The sequence below is a fragment of the Oncorhynchus mykiss genome, chromosome 11, assembly GCF_057628025.1.
Source record: "Oncorhynchus mykiss isolate SJ-2025 chromosome 11, ASM5762802v1, whole genome shotgun sequence".
Classification (NCBI taxonomy): Eukaryota; Metazoa; Chordata; class Actinopteri; order Salmoniformes; family Salmonidae; genus Oncorhynchus; species Oncorhynchus mykiss.
The window spans coordinates 28488653-28512126 of NC_143032.1; the positions used below are offsets into that span (position 1 = coordinate 28488653).

General features: G+C 44.6%; 1 protein-coding gene across 16 annotated transcripts in view; it reads right to left on the minus strand.

The window, feature by feature from the left end:
• LOC110535557 (rho GTPase-activating protein 12) overlaps window positions 1-23474 on the minus strand; it is a 95412-nt gene that overhangs the window by 21802 nt on the left and 50136 nt on the right. For 6 of the 16 annotated variants that reach the window (XM_036935291.2, XM_036935288.2, XM_090189864.1 and 3 more), the window contains 5 exons: window positions 6821-7093; window positions 4387-4530; window positions 4035-4115; window positions 938-1063; window positions 324-401 (listed from right to left, as the gene is read on the minus strand). In XM_036935291.2, coding sequence (XP_036791186.1) covers window positions 324-401; window positions 938-1063; window positions 4035-4115; window positions 4387-4530; window positions 6821-7093 — 702 coding nt within the window. Of the gene's footprint in view, window positions 1-323; window positions 402-937; window positions 1064-4034; window positions 4116-4386; window positions 4531-6820; window positions 7094-9969; window positions 10433-23474 lie in introns of those variants that run through there. The other 10 variants (XM_036935292.2, XM_036935290.2, XM_090189862.1 and 7 more) reach the window with 4 other exon arrangements.

A 23474-nucleotide genomic window follows, 5' to 3' on the forward strand; every position in this document is an offset into this window, starting at 1 on the left:
GGTTATTGTGAAGTGGTTGTGTCAACTAAAAAGGATTTTTTTTTTGTTAGATTAAAGGCTTTGTTTTACTTTCAGGGTATAGTCAAAGGCATTCCTCTAAATGATTTGGTTTGACTCACAGACAGACAGAGATCAACATAGCATATTTGATTGAGTAAAGGAATTGATTCCGGATCAAGATCGAGTTAAGATTTTGCGAGGCAGCCTCATACGCCGCATTTCTGGCTTAAAATCAGCAATAGGTAGGTAGGTATCTGATCATTTCCGCTCTGGATTGGTGTAGGCAGAGTAAGAGGGGAAGTGTGAGAGCGGGAGATACTAACTTTACCACGGTAAAGATTGCGACCAGATCTCCCCATGTGATGGCTCGATTCAAAGCGCCTGAGTTTTTTGAAAGAGAACTGGAACAGAACCACAAAGATCTGGGTCAAATACATCTGTCAAATATGTTGAACTGCTGAGGCTGCACTTGATTAACTTTCCCAGGTACAATGGACCCAACGGACTAGTCCCAAGGAGAATGTTTGGAGAGCATGGTTTAGCCTACATCGCATGTGACTGGGATTTGTCAATGAGCTATTCAGGGATAAAAACTCAAGAGACCCAAACAAGGTCAAGAGGATGTGAAGTGACCACATGCTGGCCAGACTGACCACCTGTGGTACTGACCAGACAACTTCGATAGGGTTCAAGAACACTATTACAGAGCAGCGTCAAACTTATTTACAGCATTAAAAAAGTGGTGGTTGGTGACAACCAGGGTTGGGGGCCGTTCCATTCAATTCATTAAATTAATTTAAAAAATCAATGAGAAAAATTGATATTGTAATTTCAGTTTAGTTCCGGATTTGACCATTTCAATGGAATTGACAACAGTAAACATGGAGTTTCTGAAAGAAGGTTACTGTACACATAGACCGAGAGCATGTGGTGTTACCTTGTCGTTGAGGTCTAGTACGTAGGTGCTGTGTCTCCACTTGGTCAGGACGATGGGGTCTGGATGTTTCCGCTCCAGACTACGACTCTTGGGGGGATCGCCTGGCTGGGGAGGAGACAAGTTGTACTGGAGGGAGGGAGAGAGGGAGACAGGAGAGCGAGACGGTGGAGAAAGTCAGAGGACAGAAAGAGAGAGGGAGAGAGAGAGAAGAGAAGAGAGAGAAGCGAGACAGGGTGGGTGAGGGTTAGAGAAAGAGAGGTCCAGGGAGAACTCATTATCCTCCACTGATCAGATGACAAAGTAAAGGTCCTAGAAGAGCTATTGCTTGGCATTTTTCCAGTATCTCCTCTTCATACCTCTCTTCTCATGGCCCAGCGCATCATCAGTCACCCATCAGAAGGCACCCTCTCAGAGAGAAGGAGCTCCCAGCATGTGTATTCATCCAAGATAGCTAAAGGATACCATTGCACCCAGCTTATCTGTATCTACAGTATGTATGTGTGTGTGTGTGTGTGTGTGTGTGTGTGTGTGTGTGTGTGTGTGTGTGTGTGTGTGTGTGTGTGTGTGTATCCCTGTATCTGCCGGTTGGCCAGCCAAATGAAAGCTAATGCCTATTCTCTACCTCTCTGATCCCTGCTAAACCAACAAGATTACAGGAGAGTCACTAGCCACTAATAGTCCCTGTCAAGTACATTAGGCCACAACCTCCACGCCATCAATGGACCACAGGTGACGGAGACCGAAGACGACTGTGGATCACCGGGGAGGAAATAGACTGAGGCAGTAGGAAGTGTGCTACCTGGTTGTAGTGTCAGAGCAGTACTTTCCATAAGCACCAGCCGCCGGCTAAAAAGCTGATAAGACTCATTGTGAGCCGGCTACTTTTTCCACTTCATAAATTAACTAGGCTTCTCTTCATTTAAAAGTTTCAATTCGCTAGTCAGGAAAGCCTTCGTGTAGCAGTCTCCCGCTAAAACGAACGACATGCATCTTCTCATAGGACAGGTCCCTGACAGTCAACAAAGCGAGCGATGACAGGGACACTGCTGGTTTGCCAGTCTGCTGTCTGTCCTGCCTCTCGGTATCTGTGTTATTATTTTTGTGCGCTGTGGTTGGCTGCAGTCAAATTTATTTTCACGGAGGAAGGAGTTGTAATGTACGTGGTAACGATGAGTTGAAATCCACTTAATTATTGTTTTGTGGCACATTCATTTATTTTATTCTGCGTGTTTCATAGGCCTATAATGGGAAAGGGGGATACCTAGTCAGTTGTACAATTGAATGCATTCAACATTTAACCCAACCCCTTTGGACCAGAGAGGTGCGGAGGGCTTCCTTAATCGACATCCACGTTTTCGGCGCCAGGGGAACAGTGGGCTAACTGCCTTGCTTAGGGGCAGAACAACAGATTGTTACCTTGTCAGCCCGCCATGCTACCTGCCGAGCCACAGAGCCAGGAGTATAGGCTATTTAGGCTACTGTGCTTTGATTGACGACCGAACAGCAAGTGTTGACTAGTTTAAAAAAAGGTGTCGAACTGACTGAAAAGTCGATCTCCTATATCCCTTTAATATTTACAAATCATACAACGTCGTTACACTGAGTGTACAAAACATTAGGAAAACTTTCCTAATATTGTGTTGCACCCCCTTTTGCCCTCAGAAAAGCCCCAATTCAGCGGGGCATGGACTCCACAAGGTGTCAAAAGCGTTCCACAGGGATGGTGGACGCCGATGCTTCCTACAGTTGTGTCAAGCTGGCTGGTTGTCCTTTGGGTGCTAGCCCATTCTTGATACACACAGGAAACTGTTGAGCATGAAAAGCCCAGCAGCGTTGCAGTTCTTGACACACTCAAACCGGTACACCTGGAACCTACTACCATACCCCGTTCAAAGGCACTTAAATGTTTTGTCTGGCCCATTCACCCTCTGAACGACACACGTACAACAATCCATGTCTCAATTGTCTCAAGGCCTAACAATCCTTCTTTAACCAGTCTCCTCCCCTTCATCTACACGGAATGAAGTGGATTTAACAAGTAACATCAATAAGGGATCATAGCTTTCACCTGGTCAGTCTGTCATAGAAAGAGCAGGTGTTCCTAATGTTTTGTACACTCAGTCTATATTCCCATGGTATCGCATCGGGGCAAGTAAGCCAAAGATCTAGTTTGTATTTTCCGAGGATTCGAGGCCCATTTCCAGACTTACCAGTGCTGCTAAAGTGACTCGTCAGTGTAGCCTAGTGATGGGTAGTTTGTGAACAAACGGTTATATTTTGAGAGGATCTTTTAGCAGAATGGAACCGAATCGGTGAGAACCATCCTCCCACTGAACATTTTGCATTTTAAAACCCTTTTCCTACCATTTTATATTGTTTCTCAACAGGGAATTCATGTTTACTTGACAGAACACAAACTTTTTTTCATAGGCTTTTACCACAATCAACTAAATAGATAAGAGTTGACCATATTTAGTTTTTTCCACAATAAATTTAATTGAAAGAGTAGACTAAACGAGTTTTTCTGACTACATTACTAATCTACCGCCTTCCCTCAAAGTCCCACCCACAGTGACTGATTGACAGGTTGGTTCTCTTACCCCAAGTGTCCACAGCAGCAACGCTATTCAAATGCATCATTTGAAGAACAAAAATAATACATTTCAGTAAAACTGAAAACGTGACTTTAATCTCAAGAGAATATGGGTTTAATGTTAAAAAAATGATGTTCTTACTTACATGATATCCAAAACAGCAACCCACTGAATGTATACATTTTCAGTCATTTTAATTGTAAATCATGCCTTTCTACTCAATACCACAACAAATGTTACCAATCTGGGAGGTAAAGTCATTAAAGTATTCAATAATCTAGCTGTGTATTTCGGGTGGAATCAAAATAGAGCTCATTCTGCAAAACAAATTTGCGGGGGGGGGCATGCCACCCGGACCCTCCCAACCCGGAACTCCCTTGCTGGCTACTTTTTCTATTTGGCTGCCTACTCCATGTACTTACGGAAAACACTGCATAGGAGGTAAAACCAGAACCAGCACAGCACAACACAATGTAACACAATACACTGATATGTTTACTTACTTTGGGTAGCTCCCATTCTGACCTGGACCCATCAGCGCTGTAGTAGTACGGCCTTCCCTGCTCGTCCATGTGCTTTATCCACTACAAACACATTGATGACAGTTTCAGAAATACACTGCTTGTCAAGGATAACAGCAGGGTAAAATGTTCAAAAATAAAGGCAAACAAAAACAACTTCTCTCAACCAAAATTCCCAAAGCCAGTCCTGCCATGGGTACATGATCATAGACATGCATCATTTATTGATTTTGGACCCATCCCCTATGAACCCGGGACAATACCCTGAGCCCTGGGAGAAGTGACATAGAAACAGAGAGAGTGAAACCAAAGGAGGAGAGGAGAGCCCCAGTACCTTCTCATGAGTATATTCACAGACATAGAGGGTGTGTCCGTGTTCGTCCAGTTCCTCCGACCAGCCTCTAGGGGGCGTGCCGTACTGACTGTCCGACTGACTGGAGTAGGTGCTGCTGTGACAGTTCTCCTCGGAAGACAGGGGCTGTATGGGGGCAGCAGGGAGGAGGAGGAGAGGAGGTGGCGGAACAAAAGAAGGGCGAAAGGGAGAGAAAGAGACCATTGTATTTACAATGATGGCCTATCCCGGCCAAACCCTGACCCAGATGACGCTGGGCCAATTGTGCGCCGCCCTATGGGATTCCCAATCGCGACTGGCTGTGATACTGCCTGGAATCGAACCAGGGTCTGTAGTGATGCCTCTAGCACTGAGATACAGTGCCTTAGATTGTTGCGCCACTCGGGAGATTGATAGATCAATAGATTTACAAAATATGTGCATGGGACCAATTGATTTGATTTAGTAGTGAATGATCAATGACATAGCTGTAGAGTACCCATAATAAGAAAAAAATTTGAAAAACGAAAAAACACCCAAAAATGCATTCATGCATCCAACCAGCATAAAGGCTTAAATCCCCAGGAACCTTGATCAACTATGTAAATCCGCGTTTATTTACCAGCATTTAATTTGGCATGTGGTAAACGGAGTACTCAGTCTAATAGTTCCTGCCTGGTTACAATACACTGAACCACCTCATGGGGGCAGTGTTGTACCACTAACGCTACATGAAATCTAAACTGAGGATACGCAGTTTATTTTACCACCTAGCCCTCATCAAAATAGCAACAGCTTGTTTCACTGCTCACAGTTAACACAATATAACTTCTACAGTTGTTGGAAATAATCTATTCCTCTCCGTACATTCTCCCTCATGTTTCCCACGGTAGTAACACATGAAAGTGCCATGCCGAGCAGACACAGACAGTATCCCAAATGGCACCCTATTCCATATTTAGTGCACTCATTTTAACCAGAGCCCTATAGACATTGGTCTAACGTATAGCACTAGATTGGGAATAAGGTGGGAATAAGGACGCACTCCATCTGCGCTGTGTCAGCTGTGGCATTACATCAGATGAATCCTAAATATTTGGAGAGCATCTCTCTAACTGGTACTTAGTACTCCAGCCGCACTTAAATATAGTACGGCCTCGTCGGCCAGAAACCTACTTCAGTCCTGACCTGGTTTCATTTAACACAGAGTCACACTCGCCCCGTTTCAAAAACCCAGGGAGAGCTGCAATAGGACGTGGACTACCACTGGCCAGACCAGTCACGAGACCGCTCCCTTAAGCCTCAACACCCGAACTCCTTCCACCTTCTGAAACCCAGGTGGCGTCACACATCTCTGCGTGTCTGGCAGACATCTCAGCTTGGATGACGGCCCAGCATCTCAAGCGCAACCTCGAACAAGACGGAGCTGCTCTTCCTCCCAGGGAAGGCCTGCCCGCTCAAAGACCTCTCCATCACAGTAGACAACTCCATGGTGTCCCCCCCCCACCCAGAGCACAAAGAACGTTGGCGTGACCCTGGACAACACCCTTTTGTTCTCTGACAACATCAAAGCAGTGACTCGCTCCTGCAGGTTCATGCTCTACAACATCCGTAGAGTACGACCCTACTCACACAGGAAGCGGCACAGGTCCTAATCCAGGCACTTGTCATATCCCGTCTAGACTACTGCAACTCTCTGTTGGCTGGGGTCCCCGCTTGTCCACCCCTGCAACTTATCCAGAATGCCGCAGCCGACTGGTGTTCAACCTTCCCAAGTTCTCCCATGTCACCCCACTCCTCCACACACTCCACTGGCATCCAGTCCAAGCTTGCATCCGCTTCCAAGACCCTGGTGCTTGCCTACGGAGCAGCAAGGGGAACTGCCCCTCACTAAATCAGGCTATGCTCAAACCCTACACCTGCTCCCGCTCAGCCCAGTCTAAGCTCTTCTCTGTCCTGGAACACCAATGGCGAAACAAGCTTCCCCCTAACGTCAGGACAGCAGAGTCCCCCTGCCCATCTTCCGAAAACATCTGAAACCCTACCTCTTCAAGGAGTAACCCCCCCCCCCAAAAAAAATGCGCTTGTCTTTTCCTACTGATAACTACTTTGCTAGGGGAAAATTGTTAACACAGACCTTTCATTAACCGCTCCAATGTCTGCTAAATGTCTAAAATATAATCATTAGGCCCCAGGGCCACCTTTCAGAGCAGTTGTTGATACGTTAGGGGGACAGATATATTAGGTAGACTGTAGATCAGCGGCAGGGGTCAACATGATGGGTTAAACGTCCTCTGTTGGATCCAAACCAAACTCTTTTCTCCCTCGCTTTACAGCTCAACTTCAGCTCTAACTGTATCGACAGTATGCTACAGCAATACAACCAATGGAATGAGGGTCTGTTTCGATGGGGCACCCAAGGAGTGTGTTTACATACCTCCATCTCTCCTGTGCCATGGGGGTCTCCCCGACTACTACTGGTACTGCAACTCGCATCCCGTACGCGGGGCGGTTTCCACGTGCGCTCGCCGCAGGCTCTGTTATAGTAGAAGTGTCTGCCGGTGAGGTCCTTGTGGGTCTCCCAGTCACCGAGGACATGCAGTGGGGAGCTTGAAGGAAGGGGGGGCAGGCTGGACTGGGAGATCTTCAGCTCCTGGAGGTTGGTGTAGACAGGGGACTCGGGCCGGCCCTGCCCCGCCGGAGACGTCGTCTGGAAGGAGGGAGAGATAAGAGTTTTTCACAAGCGACTAACCTTTCCTCTCCAACAGAGTAGCATGGCCAGCACGCACTGGCTGGAGACGTTCCGTTAATGGAGAACTATGGAGGTGCATTACAGAGCGGAGAAGTAGGGGAGAGGGTCGTTTCGGACCACAGACCACAGTGATACAATCTCCACGGCAAAGCAGGAAGTAGAAAGAGGATGCATGGGCAGCTTTGGCAAATCAGAAACATGTGGTACGGACGGACGTTGCAACATACTCTAGCCATCTGTTCCTAGCCCAGTGTCAAAACAATGCTGCATGGCATCCAATATCTATTCTACATACTTCCAACTGTAGCCAAGCTATTCATTGTTAGGCCAGTCAAATGCCTTATTTTGATGCAAAATCCATACACAAATAAAAACTACTGTGCATTACAACACAATTCAAGATTTAGCATTACTGGACATTGATTGGCCATAATTGGGTATAAATACAATGCCCACATTAGGAGATGGAGAGAACGATTTCAAGAATAAAAAGCAGAGGGTCATTAGCGCTATGAAGGAATATAAAGGGGTGTTTGAAAGAGGAAGTGTAGGCAGATGAGAGACAGCACTAGAAGGAGGGTTTCCTGTCTCTCATCAATTAAATAGCGAAGCGTCTGCAGGGATATCCACCGTCAATCTCACTGACAATGGAGAGGAGACAATTAACAAACCTCTCAGCCTGGAATTTAAAACGGAATATCACTCCGTTGAAACAATAGTTCAAAAGAGTGATATTCCATTTGGATTCCAGGCTACAAAAGCTCTAAATGCTACCTTCAGACTAAACATTGGACACACAAAACAGGCTTTTGGCTGAGCTGTTGTTTATGATATTGTCAAGAAAAGAAACGAAAGACGGCATGTTGCATAATAGCGGTGCCATATTGCTGGCGTGGTGCTGTTGAACCTGTATTTTGAGGAAATGTGCAAAACGCTAGTATATTTAAGGTTGGGGGAGGAAACTGAAAGTTGGCTCAGTCAACAGTTTTGCATGCCACACAGTCTGGCCTATACAACAACACAGACAGGATTTCCATGACTACTGAGAATCAAATGTATTACTGCAGAATAATATTTTGGGTTCGGAATAAGATTGCGAGGTTGAGGTACAGTCGTGGTAGCCAGACTGCCGTCTCTGGTGTGGGCCAAGGGTCAAACCAACATTGTGTAAAGTGGCCATAGTCATCACGTAGATAGACCTTCGATAGAAAAGCACCTGACTGGACCCCATGGGTCAAACACATACCGTCAGTATGTCAAATAGTTGATTTTGTGTGTACTTTACAATGGAACCAATAGAATAGTCCCAAAAAGTGCAGGTGAGGAATGCAAGAGGAAATGCGACAGAGATTAGGGAGGGGAGGGAGTTGGAGTAAAAACACCGGACAGCACAGCCAGACAGACATTCCCTGGAATGGAAACAGATGGGGCTTCCTGCTTGGCCTGGAATAATAGGAATATAATCCAAAATATTTATTTAATATCCTGTAGAGCTGCGCTGGAACAGAGTGAAGTTTTGCACCGGGAGAGGCCCCGTTGCTTGTCCATTCAGTGTTCTGACTGTAGCATTGGTAGCAGACGTCGGCAGCTGGGAGTAAAGACAATGAAGAAGGCTCTTAACCGAAACGTCGGTGTATGATTCTAGTGAAGTACAGTAGAAAATAAAAAATACAAGTTCTTTGCTACATCTTTTTGTGTGGGGACCTGCTATATTTCCAGCAGCTGGGTGTCAGTCAAAGAGGCCCAAACACAAGTAATAGCAAGGCTAATTCTACATTGAAACTCAGCTGTCAAAAGGCCAAACTTAGTAGGGGAACTGAGAATGAGAACTGAATGATAAGAGTCTATGGAAATCAACTGCCAAAAGTGATATGAAGTACCCCAAGGAAAGGTTTAGGGGTTCCAAATGCATCTTAGATAAAAACCCCATGGTGCCACCCCGTTTACCGGTCGTTTCCTACTAGCACCGACTTCGCTGATAATGACTTTAGTGAAGGAAATTGTACCGACTACGACCGAGATATGTGGTCGTCTCACCTCGGCATCTTAACATCATTGCGCTAACTGTGCGTCGCTCTGGATAAGAGCGCCTCTGCTAAACGACACATGTAAAAATGATTGGCAATAGAAACTGTAGTGTTTTCCTGAGAAGGAAGGTTTTAGTGAGGGAAGGAGGAGGCTTGAGCATGCAGACAGCGTTTTTGTCCATGGATGGAAGAAATCGATACCATTTTTGGAGAGCGCTCACCAGGCATACATGTACCACCACATCATTGCGATTTCTAAAAGGAGAGTATTGCTCACCTCAACATTTTGAGAGCTCATATTATCAGGTTCACATCCGCAGGGAAGGACTCCAGAAAGGTACTTAAACACACAAACACCTCTAAGACGTTTTTTTTTTTGTTGTTGCATTCTAATGACCCTTCTCTGCCTGTTCTGTTGAGAAGGAAAATAAGAGGTCTCTCTCTATCGCAAGCAAACTCAGAAATAGACCCGACTACTAGAGCGAAGGCCAAGAGAAACGAGGTGGCCTCATTTGCTAAATGGGATGGTCTGGAAGAATCGGAGTTAATTAAAGTTTAGTCAAGTTTTTAGCTCTCGGAAGGTTTGCCAACACAACACAGTGCTGAAATAGGCCATTTAAGCCACATGAAAGAAGATACTTTGTGAAGCAATAGACAAAAGCCTACATATTGTATTTTTTAGCACGCAAACATTTACATCTTACACGTTGAAGTAAAAGCTGACATTATATATCAAGTATGACCTACTAGATTACAACGACGACAAACTAAAAGACCTTCGCAGACATATCTGATTCAGCCCGTCACCTTATATCCTGGGCTGCGGAGAAACACCTCGTCATCCTCCTCCTCTGTCCGGCTGTAGCCTTTAAATGTACTGAAAGGGACCATGGCTGACGGCCGCAACCCCCCGAAATACACTGACCCTCTTGGTTTACCCCTCTCTTCCTGTCCCTCTCTGTCTGTCAGTCTATCCCCGCTTGCTACCTCACTCGCTCTATCAGTCCATCCCGAAAGGTAGAGGTGTACTTGAGACACTGGCAGGGTCAGAAAGCCAGAGGAAATAGGATCTCTCCCTCTGCCAGACGGACACACATGATTGCTCGCGCACACACGACCACAAAAGGAAGTGGTGGTGAGAGTTCCCTTTCCCGACAGACAGCGTGTGTGTGGGCCGTTAAACTGGCTCTCTATGCCCTGACGTTGGGTCACAATGAGTCCAGAGAGGTCACAGTGTAGAGCGTTGACAGATGAACTAGTTGTTCGGCGGGGACTATAGACACTATATTTATCCTGCTCTCTACATTCACAACGGGGCGAGAGAAACAACATGTGCAGAGGGGAGATAAAGACCCTGATCACCATCCATTGAGCTGCTATTGCCCAGCCAGTCAGCCAGTCCCCCATAGCTCCTCTATGAAGTGTGTGTGTGTGTGTGGGGGGGAAAGAGAAAGATAGATCAGATATTCACCTTTTCAGACAATTAATAGGTAGATTGAGAGACCTGATGCATCTGCAGAGTGCAGGCCTGGTGCATGGTAAGATTGTGACCCCAAGTGATGGGATCAAGGCAACTGCAGTCATTGATGAACACCGCCGCATATCGTTTAGAATCTCTATCCTCTGTGAGGGAGACAATCCACTCATTTTCTTTTGAACCACATTGAAGGGAGTCAAATCAAATGAAATGCTATTTGTCACAGGCGCCGAATTCAACATGTGTAGACCTTACCGTGAAATGCTTTCTTACAAGCCCTTAACCAACAATGCAGCTCAAGAAATAGAGCTATGGAAATATTGACTTAATAAACTAAAGTAAAAAATAAAATTTAAAAGGTTATACAATAAATTGACACAACAATAACAAGGGTAAATACAGGGGGTACCGGTACCGAGTCAGTGTGCCGGGGTACAGGTTAGTCAAGGTAATTTGTACATGTAAGTAGGGGTAAAGTGACTATGGTGGACTGCTTGCCATGCGGTAACAGAGAGAACTGTGTATGACTTGGGTGACTGAGTCTAACAATTTTCTGGGCCTTCCTCTGACACCGCCGAGTATATGGGTCCTGGATGGCAGGAAGCTTGGCCCCAGTGATGTACTGGGTCATACGCACTACACTCTGTAACCCAGGTCTCACTGTTCTGTCTGTACATATTCAGAGTTCGCTTCTCTCACAGCTTGTCGCAGACTCGGATTCCTCCAAGCTAGATGAATACGATATTAAAAGAGATGTGACAGACAGAATGAGTGGGTAATATGTATAAGGAGTCCTTGGCTGCTAGAGGGACCGAGGATGTGGACCTCTATAGGACCTCTAACTCTCATGACTGGGGGGACAAAGTTTACTGAGAGTTCTGCTGTTTATGCAGAGTGATCTTGGCTTGTCTCTCCGTCTGCCAGCCCAGACCCTGATAAATTAGTTCTTCTCCAGTCAGGGTGAGTAACAGTACTGGCCCAGCAAGGCAGATTAGAATGCATTATGCAGCCCTGTAACTGTAGCAGGCGGCAGTTCCGTTCCAAATGGCACCCTATTCCCTTTATAGTGCACTACTTTTGACCAGGGCTCTGGTCAAAAGTAGTGCACTATGTCAGGAATAGGGTGCCCTTTTGGGATGCAAGCTGTAGCAAGGTGCATCTGGGAGGAGATATGGGATGATTAATTCATTCTGAGGTCGTAGGTTAATTGAGAATTTGGTAGAAGTTGAACAGAGTAAATCCCTTTGTTGCAATATGGCAGCCTATATGGAGATAGGGGCAATATCGGCCTAATGAAGACCACTGTGGTTTTCAATGAGGTACAGCATGATGTCAGTCTACATTTCCTTTCACTCTTCCTCCCTCTCATCTCCATCCATGTATTTGTTTCTCATCTCCATTGTAGTCATTTAGCAGTTCTTATCCAGAGGGACCTACAGTTAGGTGTCTCGCTCTATCTCTCTCCCCAACCTTTACAGCAGAAACACTGTACTATGTGCTGTTCCAAACACGTTGCATAGTAGTAGCCTATGTAATCTGTAAAATAAATGAAGTCATCAATCTCACTGACATGCTGTGCTGGTTAAAGTAAGGACAGAGACCATTGAGAGACCCTCTTGCAGTTTCCCACTGTGACCACTTGGTGTCTCCCTCATGCTACAGAGGAGCCCAGGGTGGGTTATGGGGAGGGGGGCTATCTGTCAATCAGAGCTAGGACCACGAGGAAGGCAGCTTGGGGGGAAGGGGGAGGGGTCTATCACTGGCTGAACACATGGCAACCCACTCCAGCACATTCTTTCCTCTCTGTTGCACATCATCCACCCATACCTCGACATAACGCTCCTGTCACCCCCATTTATGTCTACTCACAGAGCCAAAAGTGGACTGGCCACACGAGGGAAGACACGCACGCACAGATGAACAAGAAGTGAGTCCATTCCATTACTCAGACACTTTTTCTCAGGGATGGAGTGGATCATATAATGTCACTGGTGCAAAATGGGGGTGTGGCGTCACTCATATTGGACTTCGGTGGGCATTGTGGTCAGTCCCATAGGGACAGCTAATGTAAAACGGGGATAGATCAGTATGTTGCCGTACGTCTTTGTGACGCAAGTTACATGAGACACACTAGGTCATTCAATTAGAGTCAAGCAGGTTCATTAAAGTCACTGAAGTGGAGGAGGCGACAGAGTGGAGAGGGGGGACTGAGGGGAGAGGGGGGACTGAGTGGGGACAGAGGAGAGGGCTGCTGATTTGCTTCTCGCTCGGTGGCCATGACAATACAGACACACACACACAAGCAAGCAAGCACACACACTCGTCGAATGCATACGCGCACACACCTCCAGTATTAAATCACAAGCATGAGTAGAGTAGTAGCGATGGATGATGTACAGGGTCCCTCCCTCCCAGTCTCCCTCCACACCTCCTTTACATTGATCCAATCTTCTCTCTGCTGATTGCACATCCATCCACTCCCTCTCTCCAAATCTCTTCTACTCCTCTCCATCTCTCAGCTTGCTCGTTCATTCTTCCTCCTCTCCATCATCTTTCCCCCATTCATTCCCTCCTTCAAATGCTCAGCCAACGACCCTCTGCTCTGCTCATTTTCCCATGCTACTGGACACACACACAGGACTGTACAGAGGTCTGGAGGGAGGTATGGTGCCATATGACCAGATTAACCTACATTTCCACCTCACTGGGTATCAATCAGACCACTTCGCTCATTTCCCCCATCATCACATCTGTGACATTTCACATAACACCCCCACCCACCTCCTCTTTACCCCTATCAATTGCTCGCTCGCTCTCTCCCTCTCTCTGAATCTCACACACACACCCCAACCCCCCCCCCCCCCCCCCCTTTCCCCATATCGACAGCTTAAGCCCACGACTCCCTCCCCCTCATTTCTGTATGTACTTCAGTCATCTCACCTATAGGAGGTGTGAGATAGAAAACTGACTACAGTATATAATACAACATGGATCGTCAACCAGACACGCAGCAATGGTTAGGAGGCCGGATCATAATTACAAATCATTTGTAAACTGCAAATTGACCGCAAGAAGCCCAAACAGATTTAATATTTGACTAAAACATAATCAATTCAAACCTTGATTACATTTGTCTGGATTCACATATATCTCTATTTTGTGTGGGAATACTTGGGAACAGATTTTAAACCAAAGCAAAATCCTGGGGGGGACAAATTACATTTCATGTGGGCCGCCTGTCAGTTGGGGAACCCTGTAATAAACCATGCAACTTGTCCAGCTTGGGAAGTATAAAACATGGAAAGTATTTTAAAAAAAGGTCACCACGTTAAATGGTATTAATTAATCAGTGCCACAGAGAGGCAGTGGGCTAGAGAGAGCGAGCGTGAGCGTGAGAGAGCGATAGAGATAGCGGGCTAGAGCGAGGAGTGCGAGAAACCGAGAGGGAGAGAGAGCGAGAATATTTGACCTAATGTAACAAGGTTGGTGGGATTTTAAAAGGGAAAGTTCTGAGGAACCCATCTGAGGATGAAAGAGAGTCTGTGTTTTTCTATGTTGGGACATTCATTTCTTTCCATTTCACAGACCATGGAGTCTAGCTAGTCTCACGTCCTGACAGAGAAGCAGCCAATTAACCTTTCAAACCTGAGCTGATAGTGATTACATTTCCTGTGAGGACTGTCTGTCTGCAGAAATACTAACTACACAAACGTCTCCCCCAACCCCTCTCATAACTGCTGCTAGTAGAGAAGAACGCTCCTTCCCAAATGGTTCCCTACTCCCTGTATACCCAGAGCCTGGTCAAAAGTAGTGTACTATATTGGGAATAGGGTGCTCCATACAATGCATCTGTACACAATGTCTGTCGGCAAGAAACTATTTTTAGAGAGACTGCCAAGATAACCATACTGACCAGTCTGGAACACACCCAGACAATGTGGCACAGTCAATTCATTTCAGCCTTGGCTGTTTGAGGTTTGAAATGAAAGCATTTCAGCCTTGGCTGTTTGAGGTTTGAAATGAAAGCATGTAAGCTTTGGCTGTTTGAGGTTTGAAATGAAAGCATGTAAGCTTTGGCTGTTTGAGGTTTGAAATGAAAGCATTTCAGCCTTGGCTGTTTGAGGTTTGAAATGAAAGCATGTAAGCTTTGGCTGTTTGAGGTTTGAAATGAAAGCATTTCAGCCTTGGCTGTTTGAGGTTTGAAATGAAAGCATTTCAGCCTTGGCTGTTTGAGGTTTGAAATGAAAGCATTTCAGCCTTGGCTGTTTGAGGTTTGAAATGAAAGCATTTCAGCCTTGGCTGTTTGAGGTTTGAAATGAAAGCATGTAAGCCTTGGCTGTTTGAGGTTTGAAATGAAAGCATGTAAGCCTTGGCTGTTTGAGGTTTGAAATTAAAGCATGTCTTGGCTGTCTGAACTGGACAACATAATGGTAATAATTCCAACAACTGAATTCCTAATTGTCCCTAGAATTTTTAAGCAAACAGCTGGAGGCAGGGCTTTCTCCTATAGAGCTCCATTTTTATGGAACGGTCTGCCTACCCATGTCAGAGACGCAAACTCGGTCTCAACCTTTAAGTCTCTACTGAAGACTCATCTCTTCAGTGGGTCATATGATTGAGTGTAGTCTGGCCCAGGAGTGGGAGGGTGAACGGAAAGGCTCTGGAGCAACGAACCACCCTTGCTGTCTCTGCCTGGCCGGTTCCCCTCTTTCCACTGGGATTCTCTGCCTCTAACCCTATTACAGGGGCTGAGTCACTGGCTTTACTGGGGCTCTCTCATGCCGTCCCTGGAGGAGGTGCGTCACCTGAGTGGGTTGAGTCACTGATGTGGTCATCCTGTCTGGGTTGGCGCCCCCCCCCCCCCTTAAGTTGTGCCGTGGCGGAGGTCTTTGTGGGCTATACTCAGCCTTGTCTCAGGATGGTAAGTTGGTGGTTGAAGATATCCCTCTAGTGGTGTGGGAGCTGTGCTTTGGCAAAGTGGGTGGGGTTATATCCTTCCTGTTTGGCCCTGTCCGGGGGTGTCCTCGGAGTGGGCCACAGTGTCTCCTGACCCCTCCTGTCTCAGCCTCCAGTATTTATGCTGCAGTAGTTTATGTGTCGGGGGGCTAGGGTCAGTTTGTTATATCTGGAGTACTTCTCCTGTCCTATTCGGTGTCCTGTGTGAATCTAAGTGTGCGTTCTCTAATTCTCTCCTTCTCTCTTTCTCTCTCTCGGAGGACCTGAGCCCTAGGACCATGCCCCAGGAATACCTGACATGATGACTCCTTGCTGTCCCCAGTCCACCTGACTGTGCTGCTGCTCCAGTTTCAACTATTCTGCCTTATTATTATTCGACCATGCTGGTCATATATGAACATTTGAACATCTTGACCATGTTTTGTTATAATCTCCACCCGGCACAGCCAGAAGAGGACTGGCCACCCCACATAGCCTGGTTCCTCCCTAGGTTTCTTCCTAGGTTTTGGCCTTTCTAGGGAGTTTTTCCTAGCCACCGTGCTTCTTCACCTGCATTGCTTGCTGTTTGGGGTTTTAGGCTGGGTTTCTGTACAGCACTTTGAGATATCAGCTGATGTACGAAGGGCTATATAAAATAAATTTGATTGATTGATTGAATTCAACGAGCTATCGTTCAGCAGCGCTCTCTCATCACACTGGTCACATCCCAAATGGCACCCTGTAACCTACATGGTGAATATACCTCTGGGCCCAGGTCTAATGTAGTGCACAACATAGGGAATAGGGTGCTCTCTGTCGTTGTGTTGCTTTAAGAGAGTAATGCTTTCAACACGAGATGAGGAACAATGATCCATTTAACCATTGGATCAAACCACACTCTGTCTGATCATTGGACTTTTCACTTCACTTCTCAAAAGCCACGTAGTGAAACATTAATGAAGGATGGTTTGAGGGATGGAGAGAACCAACGTCTGGTGTGGAAGGGGGAGAGGACGAGGGAGGTATGGAGGAACGCCTGGAGCGAAATTCTCCCATTCTGTCCGGGCTCATATGTGCTTGTGTGCATTGGGAACAGTGGTGCCTTCCAAAAACCAAACCAGTCCTTGTTACTAGGCTGCTAACAAGAGCCTTGTGGTGTGTGTGTGTGTGTGTGTGTGTGTGTGTGTGTGTGTGTGTGTGTGTGTGTGTGTGTGTGTGTGTGTGTGTGTGTGTGCTCCAGTAGTGCACAGGCTTAACTAGAGAAAGAAGATCAGACTGCATTGCATTCATATCTGGGACGACACATCCATGCTACTTTATACACAGAAATAGCTGACTAAATGGATCAGTTTATATTTGGTTTGGGTTTTAGAATCGGAGTGTGAACCGTTGAAAGCAAACACCGGATGGATGAGCAGAGAGAGAAATTAAAATATCTCTTTCTCTCTCAAAATGACAAAACAAAAGAGAGGCATGTTTGGAGTCTAGAGGAATGTGTGTGTGTTTCTTTTGTTCTACTATACCTGTGGAGGATCTGAAGTCGTCACAAGAATAGTAAAAACGAGGAGAATTTGGACAAGCGAGGACATTTGGCCAGTCCTAATAAGAAAAAAGGCTATTTTAGGCTTAGGTTTATGGTTAGAACATGGTTACGTTTAGGTAAAATAGTATTTTGAACGGGAATCAATTGTTGCTCCCCAAAACGTCCTCATGCGTATTGTATTGTGTGTTGTATGGTACCCAACTCGCTGCAGGCCAGAGTCTGCCTTCCAGTCAGATGCTGCCTGGGTCCTTCAGCGATGATACCCTATTCTCTATATAGTGCACTAGTGTTGCACGGTATACCAGTACCACAGCAATGATCATTAGGATCATTAGGCATCTATATCACAGGAGGTTGGTGGCACCTTCATTTGGGAGGACGGGTTTGTGGTAATGGCTGTTGCGGAATGCGTAGAATGGTATGAAACAAACGGTTTTTATGTGTTCGATGCCATTCCATTTGCACCGTTCTAGAAATCATTATGAGCAGTCCTCCCATCAGCAGCCTCCACTTATGTATATTCCAGCAGCCAAATCACAGCTGGGCCTTTGCAAATATGAGCAAATCAACCACTGTGTTAACAACCCTCCAGGCAAGCTTCAATGCCATACAACTCTCCTTCCGTGGCCTCCAATTGCTCTTAAATACAAGTAAAACTAAATGCATGCTCTTCAACCGATCGCTGCCTGCACCTGCCTGCCTGTCCAACATCACTACTCTGGACGGCTCTGACTTAGAATATGTGGACAACTACAAATACCTAGGTGTCTGGTTAGACTGTAAACTCTCCTTCCAGACCCACATCAAACATCTCCAATCCAAAGTTAAATCTAGAATTGGCTTCCTATTTCGCAACAAAGCATCCTTCACTCATGCTGCCAAACACACCCTTGTAAAACTGACCATCCTACCAATCCTCGACTTCGGCGATGTCATTTACAAAATAGCCTCCAATACCCTATTCAACAAATTGGATGCAGTCTATCACAGTGCAATCCGTTTTGTCACCAAAGCCCGATATACTACCCACCATTGCGACCTGTACGCTCTCGTTGGCTGGCCCTCGCTTCATACTCGCCACCAAACACACTGGCTCCATGTCATCTACAAGACCCTGCTAGGTAAAGTCCCCCCTTATCTCAGCTCGCTGGTCTCCATAGCATCACCCACCTGTAGCACGCGCTCCAGCAGGTATATCTCTCTGGTCACCTCCAAAACCAATTATTTCTTTGGCCGCCTCTCCTTCCAGTTCTCTGCTGCCAATGACTGGAACGAACTACAAAAATCTCTGAAACTGGAAACACTTATCTCCCTCACTAGCTTTAAGCACCAACTGTCAGAGCAGCTCACAGATTACTGCACATGTACATTGCCCACCTATAATTTAACCCAAACAACTACCTCTTTCCCTACTGTATTTATTTATTTATTTTGCTCCTTTGCACCCCATTATTTGTATTTCTACTTTGCACATTCTTCCACTGCAAATCTACCATTCCAGTGTTTTACTTGCTATATTGTATTTACTCTGCCACCATGGCCCTTTTTTGCCTTTACCTCCCTTATCTCACCTCATTTGCTCACATCGTATATAGACTTGTTTATACTGTATTATTGACTGTATGTTTGTTTTACTCCATGTGTAACTCTGTGTCGTTGTATGTGTCGAACTGCTTTGCTTTATCTTGGCCAGGTCGCAATTGTAAATGAGAACTTGTTCTCAACTTGCCTACCTGGTTAAATAAAAGTGAAATAAATAAATAAATAAAACATTCTATGCAGTACTACATTATACACAGTGTGAAGTTGAAATGTGTTGTATTGTGTAGAAGTGTGAATTTCAGTGACAGGTTTTTGGAGTACGTATCGAAAACGTATCTAGAATATGTGATGGATTAAGGTTGAATTCCTTAAAAAGGGACAGAAAGGACAAGGGCTAATAAATGTCTCCTGGCTCGAGGAGTCTGCCAAAACCACGACAAGATCAATTAGTTTTACTTTTACAATTCCAGCTCGTGACACTGGCTTCTTCTTTTTTCTTACAAGAGGAGAGAACATTGAGAACTGATGGTACAGGGACAAATAATCCAATTTCTTTAGTGGATTTAGCATATAGCCAAAGCTCTCCCTCTCTCCCCCCACCTCAGGTTCCAATGTAGAAAGTACAGACCATTAAACCACACAACCGTCAGCCCTAGGTCTGCGGTTCAGTCTGCACACCACACACAGAACCAGATTGGAGAAGCTAACACTGAGGAATTTACATCTCTAGGCCACACAACACATGGACACATTCAGAACTGAGAGATCTGGACTTCTCATGATAGCCTTTATTAAGTCTATGTCCTGAATGGCACCCTATTCCCTATATAGTGCACTACGTTTGACCAGGGCCCATAGGGCTCTGGTTAAAAGTAGTGCATTATATGGTAAAAAGTAGTGCACTATGTAGGGAATATGGTACCATTTGGGATGCCGTTTATATGTGCCAACAGAACACAGTAATCGTATCCACCCAGTCCGGATATAGCTAGTGCCACTAAATTCTTTAAGCCTGGATATGTCTCCCGGTCGCGCATATTTTTTCTCAAACAACATGAGGAGGAAAGCCTTCAGCTGGAATTACCAGCATTCCTCCCAGTCAGGGCAGGCCGACAGCTGACAGCTAAGCTGCTAGCTAATGGGTAATCCACTCTTAATACCCTTGCTGTGATTGGTTCAGGCTAATTACACTGTTTCAGCCAGGCCAATCTGGGGCTTCCGTCGAGGGGCGTGGTGGTTATTTGGTGACATGGCGGATCAGGTTTATGTAAGATATCAGGGCCTGTATTCACAAAGGGTCTCAGAGTGCTGATCTAGCATCAGTTTTGCCTTTTAGATCATTATGAATAAGATTATATGGAGAGGAAGGATCTGGTCACAGATCATCACTCCTACTCTCAGACACTATGATTACCGGTCCAGGTCCCCCAATGATCAACCAGGGGTCAGGGGTCAGCATGGTGACCAACTACAAGTAATTTAACTAGTAACTTTTTGCAACATTTTGCATTAAAACCGGTAGATGAACTCAATTCAAATCTTCATAGGTTGAGGTTAGACAATGCATATTCACTACCTTTCAAAAGTTTGGGGTCACTTAAAAATGTCCATGTTTTTGAAAGAAAAGCATTTTTTTGTCCATTAAAATAACATCAAATTCATCAGAAGTACAGTGTAGACATTGTTAATGTTGTAAATGACTATTGTAGCTGAAAACAGCAGAGTTTTTATGGAATATCTACATAAGCGTACAGAGGCCCATTATCAGCTAACAACACTCCTGTGTTCCAACGACACGTTGTGTTAGCTAATCCAAGTTTATCATTTTAAAAGGCTAACTGAGCATTAGAACACCCTTTTTGCAATTATGTTAGCACAGCTGAAAACTGTTGTTCTAATTAAAGAAGCAATAAAAACGGTCCTTCACTAGACTAGTTGAGTATCTGGAGCATCAGCCTTTGTTTGTTTGATTACAGGCTCAAAATGGCCAGAAACAAAGACCTTTTTTTCTGAAACTCGTCAGTCTATTCTTGTTCTGAGAAATGAAGGCTATTCCATGCGAGAAATTGCCAAGAAACTGAAGATCTCGTACAACACTGTGTACTACTCCCTTCACAGAACAGCGCAAACTGGATCTAACCAGAATAGAAAGAGGAGTGGGAGGCCCCGGTGCACAACTGAGCAAGAGGACAAGTCCATTAGAGGGTCTAGTTTGAGAAACAGAAAGGTCTTTGTTTCTTGGCCATTTTGAGCCTGTAATCGAACACACAAACACTGATGCTCCAGATACTCAACTAGTCTAAAGAAGGACAGTTTTATTGCTTTCTTTAATCAGAACAACCATTTTCAGCTGTGCTAACATAATCGCAAAAGGGTTTTCAATTGATCAATTAGCCTTTTAAAATGATCATCTTGGATTAGCTAACACAACGTGCCATTGGAACACAGAAGTGATGGTTGCTGATAATGGGCCTCTGTACACCTACGTAGATAGTCCATTAAAAATCCGCCGTTTCCAGCTACAATAGTCATTTACAACATTAACAACATCTACACTGTATTTCTGATCAATTTGATGTAATTTTAAAATGGACAAAAAAAAAAGTGCTTTTCTTTCAAAAACATGGACATTTTTAAGTGACCCCAAACTTCTGAAAGGTAGTGTACATACAGAACACACCTGCAGTGCAGAAACAGAACACATGGAGAACACATGGAGAACACATGAACAGCTACTAAGGCTGCGCCCCAAATGGCACCTTATTTCCTATAGCGCATTACTTTTGACCCGAGCCATATGGGCCCTTGTCAAAAATAGTGCACTATATAGTAAATTTTCTGACATTTGGGACCTGCCTATATGAAGGCACCGTTCCAGCCTGCCTGTATAATATTATTATTAGAGATATCTGCTGGTGGAATCTGGTTTAACTCTGTTATGAACATCCTCACTGATCTTCTGTTCTGATCTTGCCTGTTTATGGATAGCCACAGCACACACGCACACAGTCTTCTATGGTAATCTAGCATGTTTATGAAGACCCACAGAGAGTAACGACACTCCGAAGGGGTTTGAGAGAGAAGAGTGAGGCAGAGCCCCAACTTCCAACTCTTCTCCAAGAGCACACCACCAAAGCCCCTTTAATGTCTCTGATAATATTTCTCTCTCAGTGGTAATAATGGAACATCCCACTGGGCACACACTAGTTGAATCAATGTGGTCTCCACGTCATTTCAACAATGAATTGCCGCCTGTGCCCAGCAGGATAGGACATTGTGATTTACTCTAGAAAAACAATTCCCATCTTTGAAGTTAGCTTAAAGGCACAGTGTAGTAACAATTCAGTTTTCCTTCAAATTGTACAACAGCTGATGAAAAGTGTGAACATTTTTGATCCGTGTTAGTTAATGATACAATTTACACACAATCTTCTCATCAGCAGGTTTGCGTGGTTTCGCAGTCAGTAAATTGATTAATAGACCAATAACAAAAGTGAGTTCCAAACTGCCAATAACAGTTAGCTGGCCAGCTTCCTCCCCCCAAAAAAATAACAGACAGAGACAATGAAAACATTGTTCTGATTCAATAGTATTTATCAAATATCCGAATGTGATACCACGTGATTCAGGGCATTTCCATGTAAAGGACAAATGAGCACCAACATGTGAAGTTCATAAGAATATATCAAATTGGGTGAAAAATGAAAGCTAAGAGGCTAGGTGAAGTGAATGTCTGTGCCTCGCATACTCCCTTAAAAGACCTTTGTTTGAAAAACAAGAAAAAGACAGCAATAGTACTGTTTGTCGCTCTTGAGATGCTGTAGCCGGTATACACCTCCTCAAAATAATCTGAATTAATTTAAAATAACTCTTAAATATATGTTTTTGCAGAGGAGGTCTTTGTGCAATTTTACATCTAACTAAAGATGTTTGGTGCAGTAAAACTGTAAAAGTTTACATGAAGACCAATCGTCTTTCGTTGAATGAAAAAACCCCGCAATTGACGAATCCCTACTGTTGACCAATCACTGTTTTCAAAGCTGTCATCAAGGTAAAGGGTGGCTTCTTTGAAGAATCTCAAATATAAAATATAACACTTTTTTGGTTACTACATGATTCCATATGTGTTATTCATACTGTAGTTATGTCTTCACTATTATTCTACAATGTAGAAAATAATAAAAATAAAGAAAACCCCTGTGTACCCAAACTTTTGACTGGTACTGTAAATACCACGGCTTTCAGCCAAATCAGCATTCAAACCACCCAGTTTATAATAGCCTATAGAATATAATGAAATATAAAACACAAATAATATTTTTTCACTGCAAGGTTTGAAACACTGTCATACAAAATGTTTGATATTTTGAAACAGCCCAAGACAAGCCCATGCTTTTTTAGATCCACATTTAAACTCTTTCCTACCCTCACACCGCTTTGTTAGGGAGCAGGCCTGGGATCTTACATTGAGAGTATTGTTGTGTCTTTAGCTATGCCGGATTAAGTGATATGACATGCTATTCTATAACATCCTTTCTCCGTCAGTAATATTACCTGATTGAGCTAATCATGTAAATGTAATTCACTAGAGTCGGGGCACCACAAAATAATATTTATAGAGCCGTTATCTTCCGAATAAACTCTTAAAGACCTAGTAATATTTTACATCAATAGCAGTCAATATTAATCGTCACCTTAATTAAGTCTTATCTGAAAGTTGTAAATTCTTGGTTGTCTTCACGAACCCTGGCTAACAAGTTGAATCAGCAATACAAAATAGGGTTTAATTATTTATTTACTAAATACCTAACTAAT